Source organism: Cheilinus undulatus, linkage group 15, assembly GCF_018320785.1.
Source record: "Cheilinus undulatus linkage group 15, ASM1832078v1, whole genome shotgun sequence".
NCBI classification, from domain to species: Eukaryota; Metazoa; Chordata; class Actinopteri; order Labriformes; family Labridae; genus Cheilinus; species Cheilinus undulatus.
In genome coordinates, this window is record NC_054879.1 from 43,151,665 (window position 1) to 43,176,699 (window position 25,035).

Below are 25,035 nucleotides of genomic sequence, written 5' to 3' on the forward strand. Positions count from 1 at the left end.
TATGCAACTGTGTGATTGAGCTATACAAGCAATTATGCTTGCTGAAATAATTAATGCCCCAATTACTGAGTTCTCTTTGAGCTGATTGCAGCAAGTGCAAAAATAACCAATCCTAGTTTTGACTAATTGAGAAAAGCAATTTGGAGCGAACAACATGCTAGTTAAGCCGACACACAGACACAGGTGTCAAGACCAACACTGTAGCATACAGACTCAAAGGCAAGAACCTAAAAGGCATCACATTTGTTTCATAATGAGACTCTTAACAGCTGCTTTGTTGTTAAAAACGACATAAGAGACAAATCTTTGTTAATTTTTTTTAAACGCTTTTTAGCTTTGTATATCAGAGACTTAACTTGCCACAAAATGATCACAGGCTTGGTATCGTCACAAACACAAACATTTAGGAATTTGGGATTTGAAAATAACATGAAGGGCTAAAATTATACTGGAAATACAGGTTACACACAGAAAATCTACAGCAGGGGTTTGCTCTGCCAATGAAATTTAAGGTGCAGCTGCTTTCAGGTAAAGCTCAATGAGCAAAGAAAAATAGAAACATATTTCTCGCTGTTGCATTACTGTATAAATCTCTTCTTTTCTAAGCCAGTCTACATTTGGTCTTTGTTTATCTTGACAGGCCATCATATTCATGTTTCAAGAACAGATCAGTGGTCTTTTTAATACTGAAAACACGCAAATGTCAGATGAAGTAGTTCAAGTCTTTTGAATAAAACACAAGAAGTCTCCTGTCTCAGCATTTGAGTGCAGTGATACTCAACGTGTGGCTCTTTTGGGATGACTTGTGGTTTTACTGTGTCTTAATCTGAAATATTATTCTCCCAGAAAACCTTAAAAACTAAAACTTTGACATGAGAAATCATCCATTGCAAGTCACTTTAATCAGTTCTTAATTTTTTTTGCCAATTTCAATCAATTTATACTGCTTTTAGCATATTTTGCCACGTCTTTGGTCACTTTTTTGCTACTCTTATTTCATTTGTTCCACTTTCACCCTGTTTTTTTGCATTTTTTGCCCCCCTTTTGCCATTTTATGTACCACTTTTCACCCATTCAAACTCTCTTTTGCCATTAAAAATACCACTTTTTTCCTGTTTTGCCACTCTCTGCTCATTTTTCCCACCTTTTTGCTGATTTTTTGCCTATATTATATTATGTTTCCTTAGTATTTGCCACGTTTTTGCTGCTCTTTGACCATTTTTGCCACCTGTAACTCATTTTTTTGTCCCTTTCACCCATTTTTACCGCTTTCTCCACCTTGAATCTATTTCTATTGCCACTTTTCACCACTTAAGATTGTGGCTCTTGCAAATGTATTTTTCAACAATTTGGCTCACTGGTTGAGTAACAGCACTGCTCTAGAGGTTAACTTGTGTCAGACTAAGCCTGACAAAGCACCAACACCAGACATTTAAGGACTTCAGGGTTACAACACATCTCAAACTCAAGTAAAATATTAAATCTACTTAGTCTGGTTAGACACATGCAAAAATAAAAGGTTGTGGTTTACAGGGAGTTTTATGGTAAATAGTTGAGCCAAAGCACTAAGCACAGGTTCAGTTCACCTGTGTTCCAGGTAAAATCTGTGCTACTCTTAGGCTTGCCTTACATTAAACACTTTTCAGATGGAAATTATTTTAAAAACATTGGAGAAAGACTGTCAGATCACTAGAGACCACACACCTGCCGACCTGCCAACTACCTTGTGTAATCATGTGACTTCAGAAAAAAACAAACACAAATACGGACGTCTGTCGATACTGTCTTGCTGTCCCTCCACAACAGGCTGTCCTGGCATGAGTTACAGGTGCAGCAAAAATCATAAAAAAAAGGGAAAGACTCAGGATGAAATCCTGCTGAAATTAAGTTAAAGATGTGTTTATGGCTGTGAGTATGTATGATCTGACTGGTGACGCTACCTTGTCTGCTCGTTCTCATTGGTTGTTGTGGGTGCTCCCTTGAAGGCACTCCAGCCTAGAATTGTAAATATCAAATTTGTTTGGGAGGCTGTTGCAGCTGAAGCCTGCTTATACAAAATATCTGCTAGTGAAGGTCTCTCTAATGGTGACAGTATATGGATAATAAATGAATAAATAATGGTCTCCAAGTATACTTGGGTGGCTGTAAGTATATCTAGGTGGCACAAACAAGTATTGTTTATGCGTAGGAAACATTGAAATGAAATCAATTAAGTACTTGTAGTTTTTGTAGTCATCTTAGCAGGTGTTTTGTGCAAAGCTAAGCTGACCTTATTAGAAATCCAGTCCAGTCTTTATCTCATTCTTGGACAGAAAGCATACAAACTAAAACCATACCTTTATGTTCAATAATAAGTTGGAACTCTGAGGCAGGCAACACTTCCAGGTAAATATAACTGAATGTTTCAGGCAGTGAAGCTGGTATGTACCAGAAATGGTGTTTACAATAACTGTATAGCCCTAACAGGAAAATGCATATACTAAATGTGAACAGGATTTTGTAGTTACTTTGTTTTCCCCTACTTTACATGGGTAAAGATATATTTCATATGGCCAAAGACTCACAAGAGTGCATTTTGCAATGATGCACATGCATACAAAAATAACCAATGAATAATAATCTTTGTTAGTGCCTACAATAATACACAATGATCATATTTTATCAGACTGGTTATAGCAATATTGCAGGTAGCAGTTTGTGCTTATCTGCAGCCACTACTTTGAGACAACAGGATATGAAATGCTGTTTCGTCCTCAGTATGTCATTGAGCAATGCAGATCAGCAACCAAAGCAATAAACCAAAAAGCTCCTTTTTGAGATAGGAACCTCTTCTGAAGTATAAAAAAGCTGGTGGTAAAACACTCACTCATCTCCAAACAGTTGGTGGCTGTATTCAGGGTGAAATGTGGTGCCCTCATCTTCAACATCTTCAGGGAAGCGAACTGAAATTTAAATTAAGGTTAGAGGTTAACCATTAAAACACAGATGGCGCACAAATGTACATCACATGTTCACACATTAGCAAGTCTAATAAACAAAAGCAAAAAAAAAAAATCGAAATGGCAAACATACCTAGCTTCAAGCATATTGCTTCATTTGTGTCACACTTGTATTCAGCCAGTTTCTTCTCCATGGTGTTAACTCCTGAGAAAACAAACACATTTGCCTCAATCAAAACAGAGCTGTATATCTATGAGGAGTATTTTAATCAGATGCTCCAATTAAGAACGTAAACAACTGTGCAGGTTGTATGCACACCAAATCATACCTTTGCAGTAATGATCACAGTTAAATATCAGCAATCTAGAGTGATCAATACATTTGCTAGCTGAATATCATTAAGTAGATTTAGAAATCAAGACAAATGTAGAGGCGGATCAATGTAAATGTATGGTAGACAATGCATTATGATATTTACATGTTTGTGTGAACACAGATAGACATAATCTGCCTATGTAACACGATAACAGTACTACTGGACTCCGAATAGCCTGCCGAAAAATCACAGACCGTTTATTTACCATCAGTGCTTTTCAGCAATGACGTTGTTCACACAGAGTGAGAGATCTGTCGAAAAGACAATTCAATAGGCATCGAGTTGGGGATGTTTCAGTCAGCTAAGGTACCATCAGCTGTAAGCCCTGTAATTTACGTCGTTTCCAGAGATAATCAACAAAGAGGACGCATTTAGCCAGAGATAACGCAAACACTCTAGTCACGCACTCATTTCGACACATTAGCGTTACATAAACACACAAACACATGAATGCTGACGGCCTGATAGCATGCTACTCGCGTTAGCAAACAGGCCCCTCACAGCTACCGTTAGCTTAGCTCGCAATATTTTCACCGGTCGTCAACGTAAATAAAACTTAAGCCGGTCTGCACACAGCTCAGTGGTATAAATGTGGACAGGTTAACACTGAAGCAAAGTCGAAAGAGCAGCACATATAATGCGTTCTGGCACTTACCCGCCATTTCTGCACACTGTTGTGCGGAGCTATGTGTTGTCCCAAAAGACCCGCGGAATCAAGACAACTTCCGGGTCCGTGTGGAAACGGGAAGTAGTTTTCATTTAAAAAATAGTTTTTTTTATCGTTACTTTCTATCTCTTCTTTCTATAAAATGGGACGCCGTCTACAAAAGCCCACATCATTTCAGAGCCGTATAAAAAAGGACGTCTTCATCAAACATTTGTAAAACTGCGTTTCAAAATAAAACGGCGTTTCAAAAATAAAATAGTGTTTCCTGTTCACAAAAGAGTAAAAGCAGCCCACACCAGTGTATCGATGAAAGAAACTATATATCTGCTGCAGATATTTGCTGCTTACTCGTTTAACAACAACGCAGTTTTAAAAAAATAACATTTTAAACATCGCTTTGTGAAAAAGTCTTTGTTTAGTTCTGTTTTGCAATAACGTTTAAGAAAAGAAAAGAAAAGGATAAAAGAAAAGCAAAGGAAAATAGAATATAAGTTAGTGTAAAGCTGTCAACTCTTTAAATTTCATTATATATGTTTAAATCTGTTTGTAAGTTGATGCTCATTTTTTGCATGTTAAACAAGGAATTATTTTATAAATATTTCCTAGAGCCAAAGATTGTTTTTTTCCTTTTTTTTTTACCCTAAATTACCAAGTAATTATTGATATAAAAGCCAATGTAATAATTTAAAATGTAGCCTATGTCTGCGTTGTAGGGAGCAAAATGAAACTGGGTAATTATAATTATGTCAAAAACAATGTCTGAGATTTTTAAATGATACTTTTGTTGCCAGGCTAACCTACATCAGTTAGTTTTTGTTTGTTTTGAATTAATGAAACAACAGAGCTATAGGCCCTCAACTTGGGGCAAACTTTAGTTTCATATTTATTCAGTATATTTAAAGGTAGTACAAAACCAAAGCATAAGATGACCAATATCATTTTTTTAGATAGTAGATAGTGACTATATCTTAATGCGCAAAAATAACTCTATGATGAGCATAAAATTACATAGTAATATTGATAAATATTCATATGAATCAAAAAGATATAATAAAATGTTATAATACAAAATAAATTAAAAGAACTTCATATGGACACAACCTGCTTTACAGATGTTCATCAGGCTAAACATCAGTTGGACTGAGCTAAAGGCAAAAGGTAAATAAAAGAAAATAAATAAATGAACAAAGGATATGATGGTGATACAGTTAAATTTGGCATCTAAAATACAGAATTACAGTTATCAATTTCAGTTTTAAAGTATATTGTTTGCTTGATGCAACACAGTACATTAGTTATGATGAAGATTAGCTTTTGTCGAGTCAGTGAGTTGATAAGATTAAGAAATATATATATATATATATATATATATATCATCATACAATAAAAAAAACGTGATTAAAAAAGTTTTAGAGTAAAACCACTCACCCCACCACACTTTATATGCAGTCAAGTATTGTAAATTTAGGACAGAAACACTTTGGATTAAAGAATTGGCCCTTTTGTACATATCAGTGAAGTACAGAAACTTTTCATTCATAAAAGTGGCGAGGTTTAACTAAAGCTCAATAAAATAAACAGGAATTGACTCTACAGGGGAAAGTGCAATCGTGAACATCCCTCTGAGCCCGGGTAATGCTGTGTTATCATCCCAGCCTCAGATATTCTGTTCTGCAGGTGCACCAATGAATGACCTGCCCAGTCATGTTTAAGCCACTGTAATTTTACCTCCACTACACTGCTGGCACTAGATTATCCCTTTTCTGAACAATACCATACCTTTTATCATCCTGAGGCAACAAATTGTGTCTGCGTGGAGGCAAAACATGCTGCTTGATCTCTGAACTACAAACTACAGTCTTTTAGACTTTTTTTCTGCAAATGTAGGCAATGAGAAGATCCCTCAATAGAGGGAGGAAATACAATGTTGAAATAAAAATAGTTTTTTAGAGGCAATCTTGTGATGGACTCTTTCTAAAAAAGTGTTATTTTTTTGTCTGAATGGCTCATGGGTATGTTTCATACAAGTAAGCAGCAATGTGGTGGTAGATCAGTTTTATAATTCATAAAATAGGGGTTAGTCTCCAGAAAATGTTGGCTTAACTGACCTCTTTAGAGTTAATATACTAAACACACTTTCTAAATACCAATGTCAATCAATCAAATTAAATGTAACTTCCTCAAACATGGGGATGGTTTAAACCATGATTAATGACAACTGATACTTATTACAATTAAGGCTTCATTAAGACCCATAGGTCTCTGTATACAAACAGGAAGTCATCTACCTTTAGTTTAAGATGGTACCAAAGCCAAGTGTACAATGTGTTATCTTCAGCAAATTCAGACACAGATTTTGAGTTGTACAGGTCACTTGAAAGTCAGGTTGACTTTCAGCGATTGTGCATTGTTTGTTGTAAAGTGCAGAGAGGGACAGGACAGCTGTCAATGGCCCAGCCTATTGCCCAAACTTTGGGGCATTTTTTGATGAGGGGCAGTACTTTTTGGCGCATCAGAGTCATGACGTAAGCAAGCAGCAACAAGAAGCTGGTACAAGTATGGCAGAACACATTAGCATGGATGCTGCTAAAGTGCCAGTTTTATCAGAACTTGACGACACTTCTTCGTTAAAAGAAGAACAAAGAACAGCAGTGAGTTGTTTTCTTAAAAACGGCAAAAGTCGTGTATTGACATGTCTATAGTTGCCTTGGTTCCCGTTATGCAGTTCTATATGGAGTTTATTCCTTGGTAGCTGCACACGAGCACCTTGGTAGTGGTGACAACGTCGAGGGTTTTGTTGTGCTGATTGGCCCGTAAAGATGTGACAGACAGAACGTTCATCCAATCAGTTTTTTTCAAAGGCTCTGTCCTTTCCCATACGCTGTATATTGAAGGTTTTCCAGATGGATGTGTGAAACAAATCCATCTGGCGTGTCAGGTTAGTTTGAGTCCGCCTATTGTAATCAAAAGGCTTTTCCAATTCTTTCTACAGTGTATGGATAAGCCCTGGATATTTCAGCGTCCTGGCTACGCCCCTGTTTTATTCCATGTCAAAATAACCCTTTTGTATGAGACCATGTAGTAGAGGATATGAAGGGGGCTGTGAAGTTAGAATGAGGTATTTGTCTCTTGTTGTTTTTGCCAGAAATTAAATGCAGTCAGTAAGAGAACCCCAGTGTCACAGTTTTTTTCAACACCATCATAAATACAAGGCTGATATTTCCACTGGTTACATAAATTTGCATTGAACCCCCTCCAAAACTGGAAATATGTCTTATGGACTGTGACTGTGTCTGAAATCACTCCCTATTCACTACATAGTGCACTATAAAGTGAATACGCCATTTTGCAATGGTGTCTTAATTCTGAGTGAGCATTGTTATTCGCTATATAGTGCACTCATTCTATCCCACAACGCACTGTTAAAAGTAGAGAACAGCCAATAGTCACTAACCCAGCAATATTTACCATCATGCATTGTGGTTGCTTTTCTCAAACATGACGGACGAATGAGAGCTGCTCACTATATACAGGTACATCTCAAAAAATTAGAATATCATGAAAAGGTTTAATTTTTTTGTCATTTCAGAAACTGAAACCCATATATTATGTAGACTTATACCCCATAGAGTGCCTTTATTTCTTGAAATGTTGATGATTATGGCTTACAGATAATGAAAATCCAAAATTCAGTGTCTCAGAAAATTAGAATATTTCATAAGATCAATAAAAAAAGGATATTTTAAACAGAAATGTCAGGCTTCTGAAAAGTATGTTCATTTCTATGCACTCAATATTTAATTTTGGCCTCCTTTTGCATGTATTACTGCATCAATGCGGCATGGCATGGAGGCAATCAGCCTGTGGCACTGCTCAGGTGTAATGGAAGCCCAGGTTGCTTTAATAGCAGCCTTCAGGTCATCTGCATTGTTGGGTCTGGTGTCTCTCATCTTCCTCTTGACAATACCCCATAGATTCTCTACGGGGTTCAGGTCAGGCCAATTTGCTGGCCAATCAAGCACAGTAACACCATGGTCATTTAACCAGATTTTGGTACCTTTGGCAGTGTGGGCAGGTGCCAAGTGCTGCTGGAAAATTAAATCGGCATCTCCATAAAGCTTGTCAGCAGAAGGAGGCTTAAAGGTCTCTAAAATGTCCTGGTAGATGGCTGCGTTGACTGTGGACTTCAGAAAACACAGTGAACCAACACCAGCAGATGCCATGGCAGCCCAAATCATCACTGACTGTGGAAACTTCACACTGGACCTCAAGCAACATGGATTCTGTGCCTCTCCACTCTTCCTCCAGACTCTGGGGCCTTGATTTCCCAATGATATGCAAAATGTACTTTTATCTGAACAGAGGACTTTGGACTACTGAGCAACGGTCCAGTTCTTTTTCTCCACAGCCCAGGTAAGATGCTTCTGATGTTGTCTCTGGTTCAGGAGTGGATTGACAAGAGGAATGCCACATTTGTAGCCCATGTCTAGGATTCATCGGTGCGTAGTGGCTCTTGATGCGCTGACTCCAGCCTCAGTCCACTCCTTGTGAAGCTCCCCCAAATTCTTGAATGGATTTTGCTTGACAATTCTCTCAAGGTTGCAGTTATCCCTTTTCCTACCCCACTTTTTCCTTCCACTCAACTTTCTATGAATATGCTTGGATACAGCACTCTGAACAACCAGCTTCTTTAGCAATGACCTCCTGTGGCTTACCCTCCCTGTGGAGGGTGTCAGTGACTGTCTTCTGGACATCTGTCAAGTCTGCAGTCTTCCCACTGACTGTGTGGCCTACTAACCCAGACTGAGAGACCATTTAAAGGCTCAGGAAACCTTTGCAGGTGTTTGGAGTTAACTAGCTGATTAGAGTGTGACACCATATCTTTCCAATATTAAACTTTTTCACAATATTTTAATTTTCTGAGACGAGTCAAACCGATGTCCACTTCAAGGTCTAATCTTCACAGAAGAATTTGCATGTGGAGCACCGTGAAAACTGAAATAACAAGACAATTTACAGTTTAAACCAGGTGGGTATTCCTCATACACAACTCATAAGCAATAAAATAAACAATATTTACCGTGTTCACCTGATGACCAACAGAAAAAAGGGAACAAAAAGGTCAGCGGGTGTTTACTCGTCTCCATGCCGAGACCCGCGAATCTCTCGGTAGCTAGCTTCCGGTCACACAATCACGTCACCTTAAAACTTTATTAACAGGAGGAACATCACGGACAAAATTATAAATAAAATAATAACGTGACCAATAATGTTATAAACATTAACAAAGCAGACATTTCATGACTGAATACAAAAATCAAACAATCTGACAACCATGTAAATTAAATGTAGGTATTTTACCTTTCATGTTGTCATGGCAACTTAAAACAACTCTGACAGCATCAGCTACAGAGTGGTTTCAGACACAGCCAGCGTCTCAGATTAAGTCTGCGAGAGGGGGCGCCTGTGTTCTGAGGTCTGCAGAAGACTGTCTGTTTTTTTTTTAATGTGGGACCTGATGAAGAATCTGCAGTCTCAGTTAGGTTTGTTGCAACTGCCCCCGGTCTCCCCTACATTCATTGACAATATTAGTTGCAACACTGACGCCATTTGCTATTTTTAGCTAGTTTTCATGTTTACTTACAATTAAACGTTTTTAATCAGTTTGATCAGCATTACAGTAACGACTACTACATATAGTTATATTTTACAGTCTCCATCACTGCAGTCTCAGAGTGAGCCGTGTCCTGGATCGACCCGAGCAGACAGGAAATGCTGTAATACATCTGCCATCCGTGTGAGCCCTCTCTGTCCGGAGCATCCCTCCTATCCCGGCGGCTCCTCCGCGGACAGTCAGAGTTAAAGGACGACACTTTGCTAAATATATATTGGAGTCCCAGACCTCTCCTGAGCTGTCATGCCCGCTGACATCCCGATGCCCAGCGCCTGCGCTAGTCCACTGCAGCTGACGTCACACCCAGCATGGCGGTCAAGGTGACTCCGTCAATATTTCTCTATCTGATATTAATTTTTAAAGGCGGCAAAGCGGCTGCTAGCTTATCGCTGGCGGACTGGGAGGAGAGCATGTCAGTGCGGACGCGTGGGTGTAAAGCTGGTGTCTCAGAGACCCCCACTCTTTTAATTCTGCATCTGTATATAGGCGCATCTCTGCCGGCCTCGCAGAGACAACTACTGTAATTTCTTTCCTCTGTTGCATGTGTTATTTTAGAGATATTTCTCTCGATGTTGCTTTTAATCTGAAGTCAGAGCGGTCATTTTGATGTGCATGGTGTCATAGATGTCTGTGACTGCGTGTAAATCAAAGCTAAAGAGAAACAACTTCAGCATTGTTGATTTACTGTTCGAACATATGTCATAGTTCACAGTTTGTTTTGATTTATAGGCAGTATTATAATCATCTGGCTGGACTGTTGTTTCATTGTAAACTCTAAATTTTGTCTCATAGGTGCAAGTAACAAAAAGAGCGGACCCCCATGACTTGAAGAGTATTTTTCTGAAGGTAAGACTGTCATTCATGAACATGTAAAGCATAGAAAAACACAAACACACACAGTAATGCAGTGTTGTAAGTGTATGGACATGTTGTAGTTAGTGAGTAGTCTCAGTGTTGGGATACATAGTTCAATAAAGGTCACACAAATGCTTTGCCTAATTTTGGATCTGCTTCAAAAGAGGAGCCCCACTTTAGTAAGCGTGTGTTGTATGGGTTTCAATCTTTACTTTGACATTGAAAACTCATATAGCTCTGTCCGCTTTACCCTCTAAGGAAGCAGATCCCTGGCTTTAGTGTGTAGGTTTGTTTACCCCCATAAGACTTGTTTGGAGTATAAAGAAGCGAGTCTGTTTGAGGTACAAGTTGCCTTCCACAGCTCTCAACTCTGCCATAAGAGGGCCGAGTAATTTGTAAAGCATATTCAGGTGGAAGAGTTAATTAGTGGAAGCTCATTCTGACTGCCTGTATAATTTGATTAAGAACTACTTGATGCCTACTGTGAGGGTGAATGGATACACAATCATGTGCTGGAGTAATGTGGTAATAAATTGCTTGGAATTAATATTTTCACTTAAAACATTAACTCAGCAGAGTGCAATGAATTGAAGCCTTGAAAACACTTGGTGTGGAGGTCTCCTCCCACACTCTTTTCTCTGTTTATCTCATGCTCACTGTAGCCCAGCTTGGCTCACACCCATGAGGGTGGCCTTTCTGTTGCCAGTTCATGTGGCACTTGTGTTTCCTGAGCTATCCCTGTTCCAATCTGAAACCCAACCCTGCCTCTAAAAATGACCATACGTCTCGAAGCCTGACTGAGAGATCGGGTTTAGCAGAGAGCTGCTTCAGCTGAGCATATTTAGATTCAGTCAAATGACACACAGTCACAACACAACACTTGCATGTGTGATAAATATTGATTAAGCGAGTGATTCCTCTTTGATGCTATTTTAAAGTGAGGTATCACTGATCGGCTGAAGGAAGCATATAAGCAGGTACAATATAAGGCTCTTTCTTTAGTGTCTGATTGACTGAACCTCAATTCTTCAGCTTAAACAAATATTTTGTGAGGATAGGATTTAATCATTCTTTAAGTTTTGTTTCCTAAACCATTGATTTTCCACTAACTTCTCCACACTTAAACTGTATTTCTGCAAAATTTTAACCCAAAAGCAGCCTTATTCAATTCAACAAAACTAGCTTGTGCAAAAGGAAACAATGTAACAGAGAAATCTAAACTTAAAGTTAATAGCAGTGGCAGAAAATTTTATTTTAAATAGCCGTAATATTCATAAAACTTGGTTAATCTTCGTCTGTTTACATTTTAATTGAACTTATTTCTAAGTTGTCAATTCAGGAGTCACCAGTCACAAAACAGTATACTCCAATGTTGACAAGTCAGTGCAGAAGCGCAAAAAAAATGTAAATCCTCACTGTCCACTTGAGCGTGACTGCAAAAGCCAATCAGATCCCATGTAAAAGCATATCAAATGCTTTTTTTACTGCAGAAATGTACACTTTTACATTCTTGTACAAAATACAAAAGTGGTATAAATAACTCCTTTCTTGATTGGTTCACACTATGAAGGTTGATTTTACATCTTACATTTGTTCAGTTATAGAGTTGTAGGTAATTTGCATAATAAGGGGTGCGGCTGATTTGACTGACAGGTGAACAGGGCTCCCAGGCATCCCAGATAATTGCGGTCAGTCGTGAACTAGGTTTTAACCTACCAACCTCCAGTCCTGAAAAATGAAGCCAATGGGGAAGTGAAAAAATTGCAATACCGCAAGTGTCCAGTTGAGGCTGGCTGCAGGAACACTGGAAGTCCCCCCTGAACACCTGTTAAAAAGCCATTTTTTTACTCTAGAAATAAACTGGTTTACAGCCTGGTTCAAAAAACCAAGCATGTCTCATTAGATAATGTCTTCATGTGCTCTCACTGTATGGAGGGTGAATTTTTTTTTTACCACAGTCGTTTCAATTATATTTAGGAAAAACCTCACTGCAGACTGATTGGTGCGTCTCATTTGATTGACAGGTAGCTTGACAGGCAGAAGCTACGTTTCTGTCAACCAGAGTGCTAGCTGACAGGAAGCTGCGTTTAGTGGGCGGGCCATTAGGTTGATCCAAAGTTCGGTCGAGACCGCGATTTCAATATGGAAGCCGCCATGGATTGGCTTCCAAAGCAGTTTGAGTCCGCCTATCGTTAGCAGACGGCTGACGTCGCACAGGCTTCTTTCAATTCTTTCTACAGTCTATGATCTGATCTGTCAACGTAAGGTCAGGTGGCAGGCTAATAGACTGGTTCAAGAATGAGTCCTAAAAAAAGAGGAAGTGAGTTAGCATTTTAGCACTTTTTTTCCTGAGTGGGCGTGGCTTAAGCTCATTCCACAGACACGCCCACACCATCCTGGAGCAGATTTGACTGCCTCAGTTTTCATGACTTTGAAACTTAATTTTCTAATCTTAATTTGCCTGAAATTTGACCTGGGGGTTCATAACACAGTGGACTATCATACAACAGACCTAAATACAGATTTATTCTCACTTTACAGGGTCTTTAAGATGTTGTCTTTCCAGCAAACAATGGAAAAGGATCAATATAAATAACTAGAAAAGCAAAACTTTTTCTTCTGCTTACTACATCCACAAATGGTTTGTCAGCACACTTACAGAAAAGTTGATACAACAGTATGTATGATTACGCATCAACGTGTATAAGTGTTATTTTAGATAATCTGGTTTGATCATCCAGACTGGTAGTTTAAAAGTGAGCGATCATCACAGAGGTGCCTTTCTTCAAGGCCTTTACCAATAAATGGTGCAGTGAAGCTGCTCAGAATGTACTGGGCAGTTTCCAGGTTATGAACGTGTGTTAACTGTGCGAATGTGAACGCTGTGTCCCTGAAGGAAATAACTTGGCTGTGAGTGGTAGATGACTGAAGATTAAAACAGTTTCAATAAAACACTATCATCCAAACTGTAAGTGTAGGACAAAGTTACTAAGGGATGGGAAAAATGTATGTTTACTGTTATATTGTGGGTTAGATATTTCACTTCTCATATGTTATATCCAGTGCAGCAAACATTGTATGGATTTGAATGACTGTAGACTGTATGTGTGGATTCAGAAACCTGCACACAAACACCCCATGGCCACAAAGAAATGGCAGGCAAATGATTAACAAACAACCTTTAAATGGTCACCTACTGCTCCTACTTTTCTTTCTCATTCTGTTCAGTTTTTCTATTCACACCATAGAAATTCTACCCTGATCTCCTAATGTTAATTCATGCTGACAGATGATAGAGTGTTTATACTGTTCACAGCTCTGCCTGTGTGTCCTCCGCAGTATGCCAGTGTGGTGGAGGATGGGGAGCATTACATGACCCCCAGAGACTTTGTGCAGAGGTACCTGGGTCTGCATGCACAACCTCAACATAATCCCAAGACCGTGGAGCTGATAGCCGGCGTGGCTGATACTACGAAAGATGGGTGAGTAGCTACTACCCACGATGCATGTTCGCATAGATTTATCAAGTTTGTGTGCATCCTCAGGAACATGGTGGTAGACTTTAGGTTAAAATATCACTGGTGTTATTTGCTTCAAATGTTGTCTTTTGATACCCTAACAAACTTGTGTCACAAATTCCTCCTCAGCTACTGAATGATAAGAAAAGAATCTTCTTCAAAGTACAAACGCTTGCCCTTCAATGCATTAATCTTCTTATTTAGATTAAGATTTAATTTTAATTTGATTTGGGATATTGTGATGGTTCTATCCAGTTTTACCGACCTATCCCACTCTCTGGTTTACATTTTCAATGCAAAAGATACTGTTAATGATTGATCTCATTGATGTTTGCACAGTGACTTTATCAATCAGTTTTACACCTATAGCTGATCAATAAAAACTGTGATAAGATAACCTGAAGTACTTTTAAAAGGGCTGTCAAGCAATTTACACTTTTAATCAGGAAGGATCTTAATTTCTGTAGCTAATCACGACTAATCTCTAGGGTTGTTCTGATACCAATACCAGTATGCAGTATACCAATATGTCCGATACTTAAAATGCAGGTTTAGGTATCGACGAGTACACGAGTTTATGCAACGAACCAATACTGTTTGGTTTAGCTTTATATTTTGATTTGTTTAGGCCTGCTAAATGTCAGCATTGTAAACTGGAAATCAATTCTTCTTCGCTGCTGGAAAACACGGGTGCTTCTCATTACAAAGTTTTGTCCATCCTCGCCTCCTCTCTCCTCGACTGACACGGAAATCGTCCTCCCTCCGCCATGATGAAGGATCTTCCAATTCCTTAAATGCACCTGGAGGAGGTGAGGATCGAGGAGGGAAACAGCTCCGGGAGGAGCTTGAGCGAGGAAGCACTGGTGTATCCTCTTTTTACCAAAGGTGCAACGTGATTGGTTTGGAGGCATGGCATCTGCCAGAAAAGCTACACCTCTGAACGGTTCATGACTGTTTATGTTCTTACAGCACTGAAATAAGACCCTTAAACAAAGATAGATTAAATAATAAATATGTTTATGTTCTAACTTTATACAGGATGATATAATCTTACAGAATGTAAGCCTCACTAAGGTAGAAGTTTGTGTGTTGCTCCTATTTAACTGAAAATATCAACAAACGCACAGAGCTCTGAGGTGAATTATAGATCAGATTATGTAACGATATGCCGGACCAAAGGACCCAAAAGCAGACACAGGAATCAAGCACTTTCAAGTCCGTTTAATCAGGAAAAAGGTTCGATACACGGGAGGTCAAAACAAGCAGGCAGAGGTACAAAAAACGGCAGGCTAACTCGGAAACTAGGACGGGAACCTGGGTCAAATAAATCACGAAGGTCAATCAGAAGTAAGGCTCGAAGGAATTGGACACAAAGGAAACAAGACGATCTCGCACAGCAGACAGGGAGTGAATGAGCTAAATACACGAGGAGGGGAACACTCAGCCGGGGATCACCAGGTGCAGTCACTCGACAATCAACACAGGTGAGACACATGAGGATGATCAGGACACAGGGAAACAGGTAGGGATGGGCAGGAAGGAGTGATCTGGAAAAGAGACACAAGGTAAGTATCCAAAATAAAACAGGAAATGACAGACTAGAAACATGAGGGAAAAAGTAACTTAACTAGGTCAACCTGGAGATGTGACAGATTACAGGTTATGTGGAAGAGAGCCTCAGTTATCAGCAAATAAAAATGGATCTGTAGGCTAATATAAAGAATGCTTTTCTCAATACATTTTATTGAAATTGTTTTTAAGCCATTTTTATTGTGAGTCATCATAAAGGTTTTTGAAATTATTTTAAATACGGATCTGCTAATGTTTGGGCTATGAGGGTGAATCAGCTGATCATCCCATCATCAGTACCTGACGTCGCTGTCAGACTGATGGGGTGAAGTGAAGGACTTTTCATTCACTAAGTCGTGCCTCCTCTCTCCTCCTGTCTCTTCCTCGAATCTCTCTTTCAATCCCTTGCTGGGAGGAGCTAAGACGCAAGAAAACGACACGAACGGAGGAAGGAAGGATACCGAAATATGAAACGAGAAGTACCCCACGTCATGCATGGGCAACTGTTTTAGAACAGCAAAGAAGAAACAAAGGACCCTTTGCAACAGCAGAGAATGGTGGCTGTGTGACAGTTTTTCTCTGAATGTGATCGTTAAAATGCCTTCCAGACTGGTGCTGTCGTACACGACAAGAAGTGATGCAGTTTATCAAAAGTTTAATAACTTTTGAACCATAAATCGTTGCCTCTTGTTTTTCGTCTTGAAGCTAGCAGTTGTGCCTTCCCATTGACACTATTGATGCCTTTGAATCCCGTGGGCAGGATTTTTCAGCGAGCCTGGAACTCATTTGACTTTTGGGGACTTCAATGATTCAATCCACACCAGTAAATGCAACATTGAATTTGTTTTTTCTCTGTTTTATTCGAATTATGACCATTTCTTACTGCTAGCTCGAATGCTAACACAAATGCTAACCGCCATATTGTGTACTCACTGTGAGGGTCTGTCAGTCAGTTGCAGGCTGTTCTACAATCACATCATGCTGCCCAGATAGAGCATAATATATAGAGAGATAGCCAGAGCCTGGAACATCCCCATTAATATCCCCTTTTTTGTCTCATTCAGAAATGACACTGTTTGCATTTAAAACTGCAATTTTGTCATTTTTGTACTGTTTCAAACTAAGGATAATCAACATCGTACATCATGGATAATAATATCGTATCATGGCCCCCATGATACGATATTATCATTTGCCGATGCCAAAACCTTCATTTTAAGCAGTACCAGACATATTTAAGATACTGGTATCGAAGTCAGAACAACTCTATCAGTAACTTCACTCATGGTGCAAAATTGCCAAAGGCATTCAGGGAAAACCTTGCCTATTAAGGGATAATTGTCAAATAATTTGAGCACAATTACAAAATATACTTACAGAGATTTGGTGCTGTTAACTTGAAAATAGAAGTGTGTTCTTTTAAGTGAGAAAAACAGCTGAAATAGCTATTGTAGATTTTTAAATGCATGAGGGCAGTGATGGTTGTAGCATTTATAATGCATGGATCTATTTTCATACATGAGTAAAGCATAAATGAGCTTTACTTGTAGTCGATTAAATGAGCTTTCTTTGGGTGGCATGATTGTTCAAAATTAAATGTGTGGAAGACATAAGGGAAAACCATGTTAATTGTATGTTTTAACTTAACACTCAACAAATGTATAACCACTTAAAAACATTTCCATTATCAGTCTGAGTAGTTCCAACTTGTTTGGTTTTACAGTGTGCCTGACTGCAGTTGCACGAATATCTGCCTGAACTATATTTAACTTTAGTTGGAATTTTAAAGTTGAAAAAGGAAAACATACCCTCTTCTCACTTCTTTTTGATGCTTGCAGACATATTAAAGACCCTGTAAAGTGAAAATGAATCTGTATTTAGGTTTGTTGTATGACAGGTCACTTTGTTATGAACCCCTAAATCAAATTTCAGTCAACTTAAACATCTCTAAGTTTATAAAATTAAGCTTCAAAGTCATGAAAAATGAGGCAGTAAAATCTGCTCCAAGACGGTGTGGGCATGTCTGCTGAATACAATGAAGCCAAGCCCGCTCAGGAGAAATACGATCCTCTCAGATTTAACAAAAGTGTTACAACCTGAATGTTGACCTTATAATAAGAGTGCAGCTGCCTGGCTCTGTGTCAGAGAAGAGACGAAGTCCGTTTTCTGGTTCAAATCTGATGCTTTAATAATCCATGAACCACTGTGGCTGATAGATTTGGCAAATTTACTTTACAATAAACAAAAAACAGCATTTAACTGACTTAACTTTCAATAAAGGCAGTGACATCAGCTAACAACAGACTGTACTGAGATTAACTGCTCTGTGATTTTATATTGTAGGGTTAGAGGGGCAGGGTTGTTCCCTCCTGTGGGCTGGTTACATCACTAGTCCATATATTTGCCCCGCCCACATGAAACCAAGCCAGGAAAGAGGGGGAAAACTTTCTAACAGTCTAAATCCAAAATTCAGTCACATGTAGATCTCAGTGTTTTCACATGTTTACATCAACCATATTCCAACATATCTAGTGTGTTAAGACAAAAACTTTGGATTCACTTTACAGGGTCTTTAAGCTTCCAAGTTCAATCTATAAATGGCAATAGAGATATATCATCACTAGTGTTGTACTCAAGACCACTCTCCAAGACAAGACCAAGACTTTAGGGGGTCAAGACTGAGTCAAGACCGAGACCAAGACAAGCAGAGACCGAGACAAGACCAAGACCATAAAAAAACAATTGAAAATAAAAACAAGGTTGAACAGTTAAAAAGCATTCTCTCTTTAATTTTAATTTTCTTTTAAATAAATTTGACAGATTAAAACAAGGAATCTTAACAAATTTGTTCGACTAACAAAGTCTGTAATAATTCTAAGTATCTGAAAATGAGATGTTTATCTACGTTTGTCAGGTGAATGAGGCCTAAAGTTTGTGTTAAGAGGTATTTCTGACTAGAAGGTGTAGCAGGTGTAGCTATTTGTTGTTTTAGCAAGTGATTCTCCTTATTATTGCATTAATGAAGTCGAAGAATAGCAGATCAGCGCTGGTCTTGACTGGTCTTGATGGAAAATCCAGAGTCCGGCCAGTCCGAGACTGAGACAAGACCAAGATATTCAAAATGTGTTCTTGAGACCGGTCTCCAGACCAAGACCGTTCCCGAGTACTACATTACTAATCATCACATTACTAAAGTAAACCTTTTAGCTCAGCTTATCAGACAACATAAATGAGAAGCCCTCTTATTGCTCAGAATTGTTTAAAATTTAAAATAACACATTTTGTGACTTTTAATGTCATGATTTAACTTTGAAAGTTGTCATATCACATTTTTTGCATTATCTTGCTGTCCTTCAGTCATGCATTGTAATCTTTTTTTTATTGTATTTTTTAAATAAAAGCTGTAAGTAAGTAATGCAAGAGTTTGAATCTGTCTAAGATGCATCTTTTGCTCAGTTATGCCCTTGTCTTTCTCATCCAAACAGGCTGATTTCTTTCCAGGAGTTTCTGGCCTTTGAGTCGGTCCTGTGTGCCCCAGATGCTCTGTTCATTGTTGCCTTTCAGCTGTTTGACAATACCGGCACAGGGAACATCTCATTTGGTATGTACATGCTGGATAATGTCATGTTCATGTGTGGGGGAGACTATGCTCCATATTATGTCCTAACACTTCAGTTTGAACATCATGTTAACCACATGTTGATTTTGTTTAGGTGATAAGGATTTTTAAATGGATTAAGAGAAGAAAAAAGAAGTCTAACATTGAACCTTGTCACATGGTTAAAAATGCACAAGTAAAGAGGGCAGAAATATCCTTTATCATATTTTTATGTATAACACACTACAGCAGCTGGTAATCTAAAAGTCTCATCTGAGAACAGGAAGCGAGCTTTCTGAGACGCCGCATTATAACCAACAGACTCTTACAAAGGCGCTGCCTCTATACTTCGTCTTTGCAGATGCCTTCTATAAATGCTACTAAAATTCAGAGTGGTGCTTATACAGAATATTTCCTGGAGGGAACCTTCAAAATGTAAAAAGGGTCAGACTGTCAAACAGCCTTTTCAGCTTCCTGATCCAAATGGACTCCTTCCTCTGCTTTAACAAAGCTCTCTTTGAGAAGAATAAAGATGTGAGATGGACATAACATGTTTTTTTTTCGGCTCTTCCTTTTGGTATTGCTCACTCACGTCTGTCTCTTTCAGAAAATGTGCGTGACATCTTCAGCCAGACCACGGTTCATCACCACATTCCCTTCAACTGGGACTGTGAGTTCATCAGGCTACACTTCGGCCATGAAAGAGACAAGAAGCTCAGCTACACAGAGTTCACACAGTTTCTGCAGGTAAATGTTTTTCTGTGCTGTCATGATTTTTTTTTCTTAGATTTGATGAGCTGTGGGACAAACCAGGGAAGGACCAGCGGTCAAATATTTATAGCGAGAGGTATTACTTTTTGGGAAATATGTACTAGTTTCAGCCCTGCTTAGAACGAGCTGTTTCTGTGTCTGTAGCTTTAAAATTTAATGAGCTGTCTGACTCCACTCTTGACTCCACCCCTCTACGGAAATGGTTGTGGCTTTCCTGATCCTCCTCTCAGCTGGCAGCTTTCCCAGCATGTTAAGGTTATAGAGTTGTTTTTATTCTATATGTCATACAGAAGCGTGGTCCAGCTATAGTGAAAAGGACACAATGCCAAAGCTATATCTGAGGTATTTTCCAGCAGCAAAGCAGTTTGATTCTGCCTATTGTAAGCAAACGGCTGACGTCACACAAGGTTTGTCCAATTCTTTCTACAGTCTATGATTAAGCCGCATCCATTTCCTGAGAGGGGCATGGTCAGGGGCGGAGTCAGACAGCACAGTAACTAATAGTAGTGATTTAAAGACAGAGAGGGGTTTTAAGACATGAAAAAATCTAATACTGGAGTGTTTTTTCAGCAACAAACTTCACAGACATGTTTTGGAGGCCTCTGAGACCAATATAAACTTGTCTTAAAGGGTAAAATATGTCCCCTTTAATGACTGACACCATTTCTTACTGTGATATATTTTCTGCATAAACAGGACCTTAGGGAGATTGCAACCACCATTTTTGTAAAAACTAAGGATGTGCCTAAGCATCTAGTTCCGTATTCGGCTAAATACTCATTTAAATTTTGTTTAACCAACTAGTCTAAAGAGGAAATAAAACTTGGAAGACAGACAAGTTCCTCACGGGGTCATAGTGTCAGCGGGTGTGACGTTAGTACTCTCTACAGTAATGATACTCAATGTGTGGCTCTTTTGTGATTATTTGTGGCTCTTTTATGTCTTAATTTTAAATATTATTCACCCATTAAACCTCAAAAAAGGAAAACTTTTTGCCCTTTTCACAATTTTTTTTGCCACTTTTCACCCATTTAAGCTATCTTTGCCTTTAAATACCACTTTTCCCCTACCCTTTTCCCATTTTTGCCACTCTTTTTCACCATTTTTTGCCCCTTTTTGCCCATTTAAGCTACCTTTTGCCATTAAATACCACTTGTTTTCTATTTTTTGCCACTTCTTTTTGCCCCTTTTCCCCATTTTTTGCCACTTTTTGCCCATGTAGGCTACCTTTTGCCATTAAATACCACTTCTTTCCTATTTTTTGCGCATTTTTGCCACTTCTTTCTGCCACTTTTATCCCATTTTTGCCATTTTTCACAATTTTTTGGCCCCTTTCGTCCATTTAGGCCACCTTTTGCCATTGAATACCACTTGTCTTGTATATTTGTCTATTTTGCCACTTCTTTTTGCCTCTTTTTCCATTTTCTGCCACTTTTATCCCATTTTTGCCCATTTTCACAATTTTTTTTCCACTTTTGACTGCCTTTTGCTGATTTTATTCACTTTTCACAATTTTTTATGCCTTGTATTTCCCCTTTTGGACCATTTTTTTGCCACCTGTAACTTATTTTTTGTCACTACTCACCCATTTTGCTACTTTCTGACCCTTTATTCATTTTTCGCCCCATTTTCGCCCCTTTTCATCCATTTTTGCTGCTTTTTGACTATTTTTGCCACCATTAACTTGTTTTTATTGCTACTTCAAGTCATTTTTGCCACTTTTCACCACTTAGATCGTGGCTCTCTCAAAGGTATTTTTAAGGCTAACATTACAAGCTAGCCCCACCAGCCTTCAGTCCTCTTTGCAGATTAATATCATGCTTTGATATGTGGCCTCTTTTCACTATGGATGGAAGTTGTACATGAGTTCATCCCTCGCCATACCACTTTATTTCCATTTACTACTTTAAAAAACTGTGATACCACACTGTTCCTTCTACACGCTAACCGCTAAGCCACCGCTGAGCTTCTCATGTTTACATCTGTGAAATGCAGGAAGGCAATGGCCATCTATTGAAGCTACAGCGGCCTCTAATGGGGGGAGGTTTGCTACTGCTTAAAAGACCATTATAGACTGGGATTTCAAACCTATGTTTATAAAAATCATAAGTAAATTGTTTAACCGGCTCGTAAATCCTGTGTTGGCTAATTTGATTGATTTTAGCGGTTAGCCGCGCGCATCCCTAGTCAAAACTACCTCCTGTTCAAAGACAAGACTGAAGTTTTAAACTTATAAAAGGACTTCTTATCCCAAAATAAGTGGGATAAACTAAAGTTACATTCCAAACTGAAGCTTAGGTCTCAGGAGGTTAAGATGAAGAATGGTAAGTGTTAGTTTGACATCCTATATCCCATATTTTTCTTTCTGAGCTAATTTTTCCATCATTTAAAAACTGTTTCATGATGCCTCTTTTTGTCTGACTTTGCCTCTGACTGTGTGAGCTCAAGTTGAGCATTGTGGTCAACCATGTACCAGATACTAGCCCTTTTTGCTTTATACTTTAGGAGTTTAAAATTTGATTTGAATTAAAAAAGAAAAAGAAAAATTTTGTATGTTAATATTTGCACAACCCCATTTTAAGTTTTCTTAACGGCAAAGCAGAGTTCAGTGTAAATAAACAGATCAGCAGGTCAAAAGAGGGGCTGAATGTTAACAGATTTTATGTAAATTCAAAAGGATATATGCACACATCCTGACAGCACACAGCATCTTTTTTTCTCCAGCATCTAAGAAAGTCAATAAATGTGAAACCCATCGTAATGATCACCTTCATGCTGTGGCGCGGCATTTTTATCCCGCTGAGGGACAAATGGAAATGACGTAAGGTGAACTATATGCCACATATGATCTCTTAAGATAATGGAGCTGTGGTGTGGGGCTGCATCTTTACCGTTTGTGTCTTGTGGTTTACGCGGTACGCCAGTGTGCCATTAAGTCACTTAAAGTTGTTGTTGTGCTTTATTGCTACGCTCACTGAGACCTCTGTGCTGTTAAATGAACAGCAGCAGCAGTACGGTCAGGGAGGGACCTGGTTTGGAGTCGAGGGCAGATGCTGGGTGGTCCGAGAGTTAGACAGGCTGCGCTGCGGTGTGGGATCCCTCAAAGCAGTTTGTGGTTTATCATACTAGACTGGGGCTTCCCACTGCTGCACTGAAGCCTCTTGTGTGTGCAGGATTTCATTACATCTATCATGATATTTGTGTTGTTTTTCTGTCATGTCCAAGCACATCTAAGCTCTTTTAACTGAGTTTTACTTCAAGCACAGAAAAAAATGCAGATTTATGTAGAGTTTGTTTTGGCTCTGCCACCTTGTGGTTGTAGCAGTTTTAGATTTGCAACTTCAGAGTTTACAGACAAGGTAGAGCATGCATGAGAAGCTTATTGTTTTATGACTGTTCAACAATATAATCTGCAAACATTGTGGGATATATCAGCAGCAACAATCCACTGATTAGGTTATCAGAGTGTAAAGAAGGAACAGCTGAATATTGCACTGAAGTTTCTGTTCGATGAGCTTTGACAGCAGACATTGACCTGGGGTCAGCCTCTGCCTGCATCCACATGATTGCATGGTTGTCATATTGAATCATCTTCCTGCAGACACACCTGCCGGCTGCCTCGCCAACCGTTCGGCTCAGCTACAGGATCAGACTTCATTGCTGCATGGTTTTCATTAGTCTTCAGAGAGACAGTGATGATTACAAACGCCGGTGTCTGACACTGTCACATCCGATGACTTCCACATCTGCCCAACACTGATATTATTATACCTCTACCCTCCAAAGTTTCCTCGCAACGCTCCTCATCACAGGAACACATTCTTCGCCTCTTTTGTCACTCACAGCTTGACCTTTCTCTCTGTTGCTGCAGGAGCTGCAGTTGGAGCACGCCCGCCAGGCGTTTGCACAGAAAGACAAGAAAAAAAGCGGCAGCATCACTGCGTTGGACTTCAGCGACATCATGGCCACCATCAGACATCACATGCTGACTCCGTTTGTAGAGGAGAACCTGGTTTCAGTGAGTTTGACTCAAAAGGCACAGCAGTTCTGACCATTTCACAGACAAATTCTAGTAGGTAAGAGAGAAAGGAAGTGGATTTAATTTGTCCAGCACCTCACTTACAAATGACCAAATTGTTTTAGGTGCTCAAAGGCCAACCTGAAAAGATGTATCTTCATTTCCTTTTTGAAAGCAGCTGATCATAACTGAAACGGTACAATCTAAACCTGAATTAGTTGAGTTTAGTAAACAACCGCATGGAACCCGTTGCCTTAACCCTTAACATAGAAAATTAAAGACCCTGTAAAGCAAAATCCAAAATTTGTGTCTTAACACACTAGATATGTTGGAATAAGGTTGCTGTAAATGTATTAAAACACTGAGATCTATTTGTGACTGAATTTTGGATTTAGACCATTAGAAAAGTTTTCATCTCTTTCCTGGCTGGGTTTAATGTGGGTGGGGCAAATATGTGGACTAGTGATGTCACCAGCCCACAGTGGGGAATGACCCGCCCCTCTAACACTACAATATAAAATCACAGAGCAGTTCATCTCAGTCAATCTGTTGTTAGCTGATTTCACTGCTTTTATTGAAAGTTAACAGTCAGTTAAATGTTTTTTTTCTTTTGTTGTTGTTGTTTATGGTGTAAATTGGCCAAATCTATCAGCCACAGTGGTCTATGGACCATTGAAAGCATCATAACAGAGATTTGAGCTGGAAAACGGACTAAGGGTATATTCACACCTGGCTCGTTTGGGGCAGTTGTTCTGAAACAGTGAGCGCCGCCCCTAAAGTCTGGTTCGTTTGGACATATGTGAACACAGCAATCGCACTCGGATACAGGACAAAACAAGTGGGTCGAGATCACCAAAATAGGGTGGTCTCGGCTCGCTTCCATTCGAGCCCTGTAGCGGTTCCTTTGCAGTGAGAACACAATCACCTCAGAAACTGGCACAACTGACTCATAACTGTAGTACACACTGTAGTTATGGGGGCAGTAATGTGCCCGGTTGCCAACTGTTCAGTTAAAACAATAGAAGAAGAAGGAGTAGAAGAATCAGCAA

At 39.2% G+C, this 25,035-nt stretch overlaps 2 protein-coding genes across 2 annotated transcripts in view; one reads left to right on the top strand and one right to left on the bottom strand.

Annotated features, from left to right (window-relative positions):
* The window catches only part of hat1 (histone acetyltransferase 1), a 28,670-nt gene extending 24,502 nt beyond the window's left edge, over positions 1-4,168 (bottom strand). The window contains exons 1-3 of the mRNA XM_041807903.1: positions 3,972-4,168; positions 3,073-3,144; positions 2,867-2,942 (exon numbers count right to left, since the gene is read on the bottom strand). Of these exons, the coding sequence (XP_041663837.1) occupies positions 2,867-2,942; positions 3,073-3,144; positions 3,972-3,978 (155 nt within the window). The 5' untranslated portion in view covers positions 3,979-4,168. The remainder of the gene's footprint in view (positions 1-2,866; positions 2,943-3,072; positions 3,145-3,971) is intronic.
* A 5,604-nt stretch (positions 4,169-9,772) lies between these two features.
* Positions 9,773-25,035, top strand: part of LOC121523053 (calcium-binding mitochondrial carrier protein Aralar1-like) — a 39,355-nt gene continuing 24,092 nt past the window's right edge. Inside the window, exons 1-6 of the mRNA XM_041807795.1 lie at positions 9,773-9,977; positions 10,450-10,503; positions 13,852-13,994; positions 19,085-19,200; positions 19,805-19,944; positions 23,840-23,986. Coding sequence (XP_041663729.1) covers positions 9,966-9,977; positions 10,450-10,503; positions 13,852-13,994; positions 19,085-19,200; positions 19,805-19,944; positions 23,840-23,986 — 612 coding nt within the window. The 5' untranslated portion in view covers positions 9,773-9,965. The remainder of the gene's footprint in view (positions 9,978-10,449; positions 10,504-13,851; positions 13,995-19,084; positions 19,201-19,804; positions 19,945-23,839; positions 23,987-25,035) is intronic.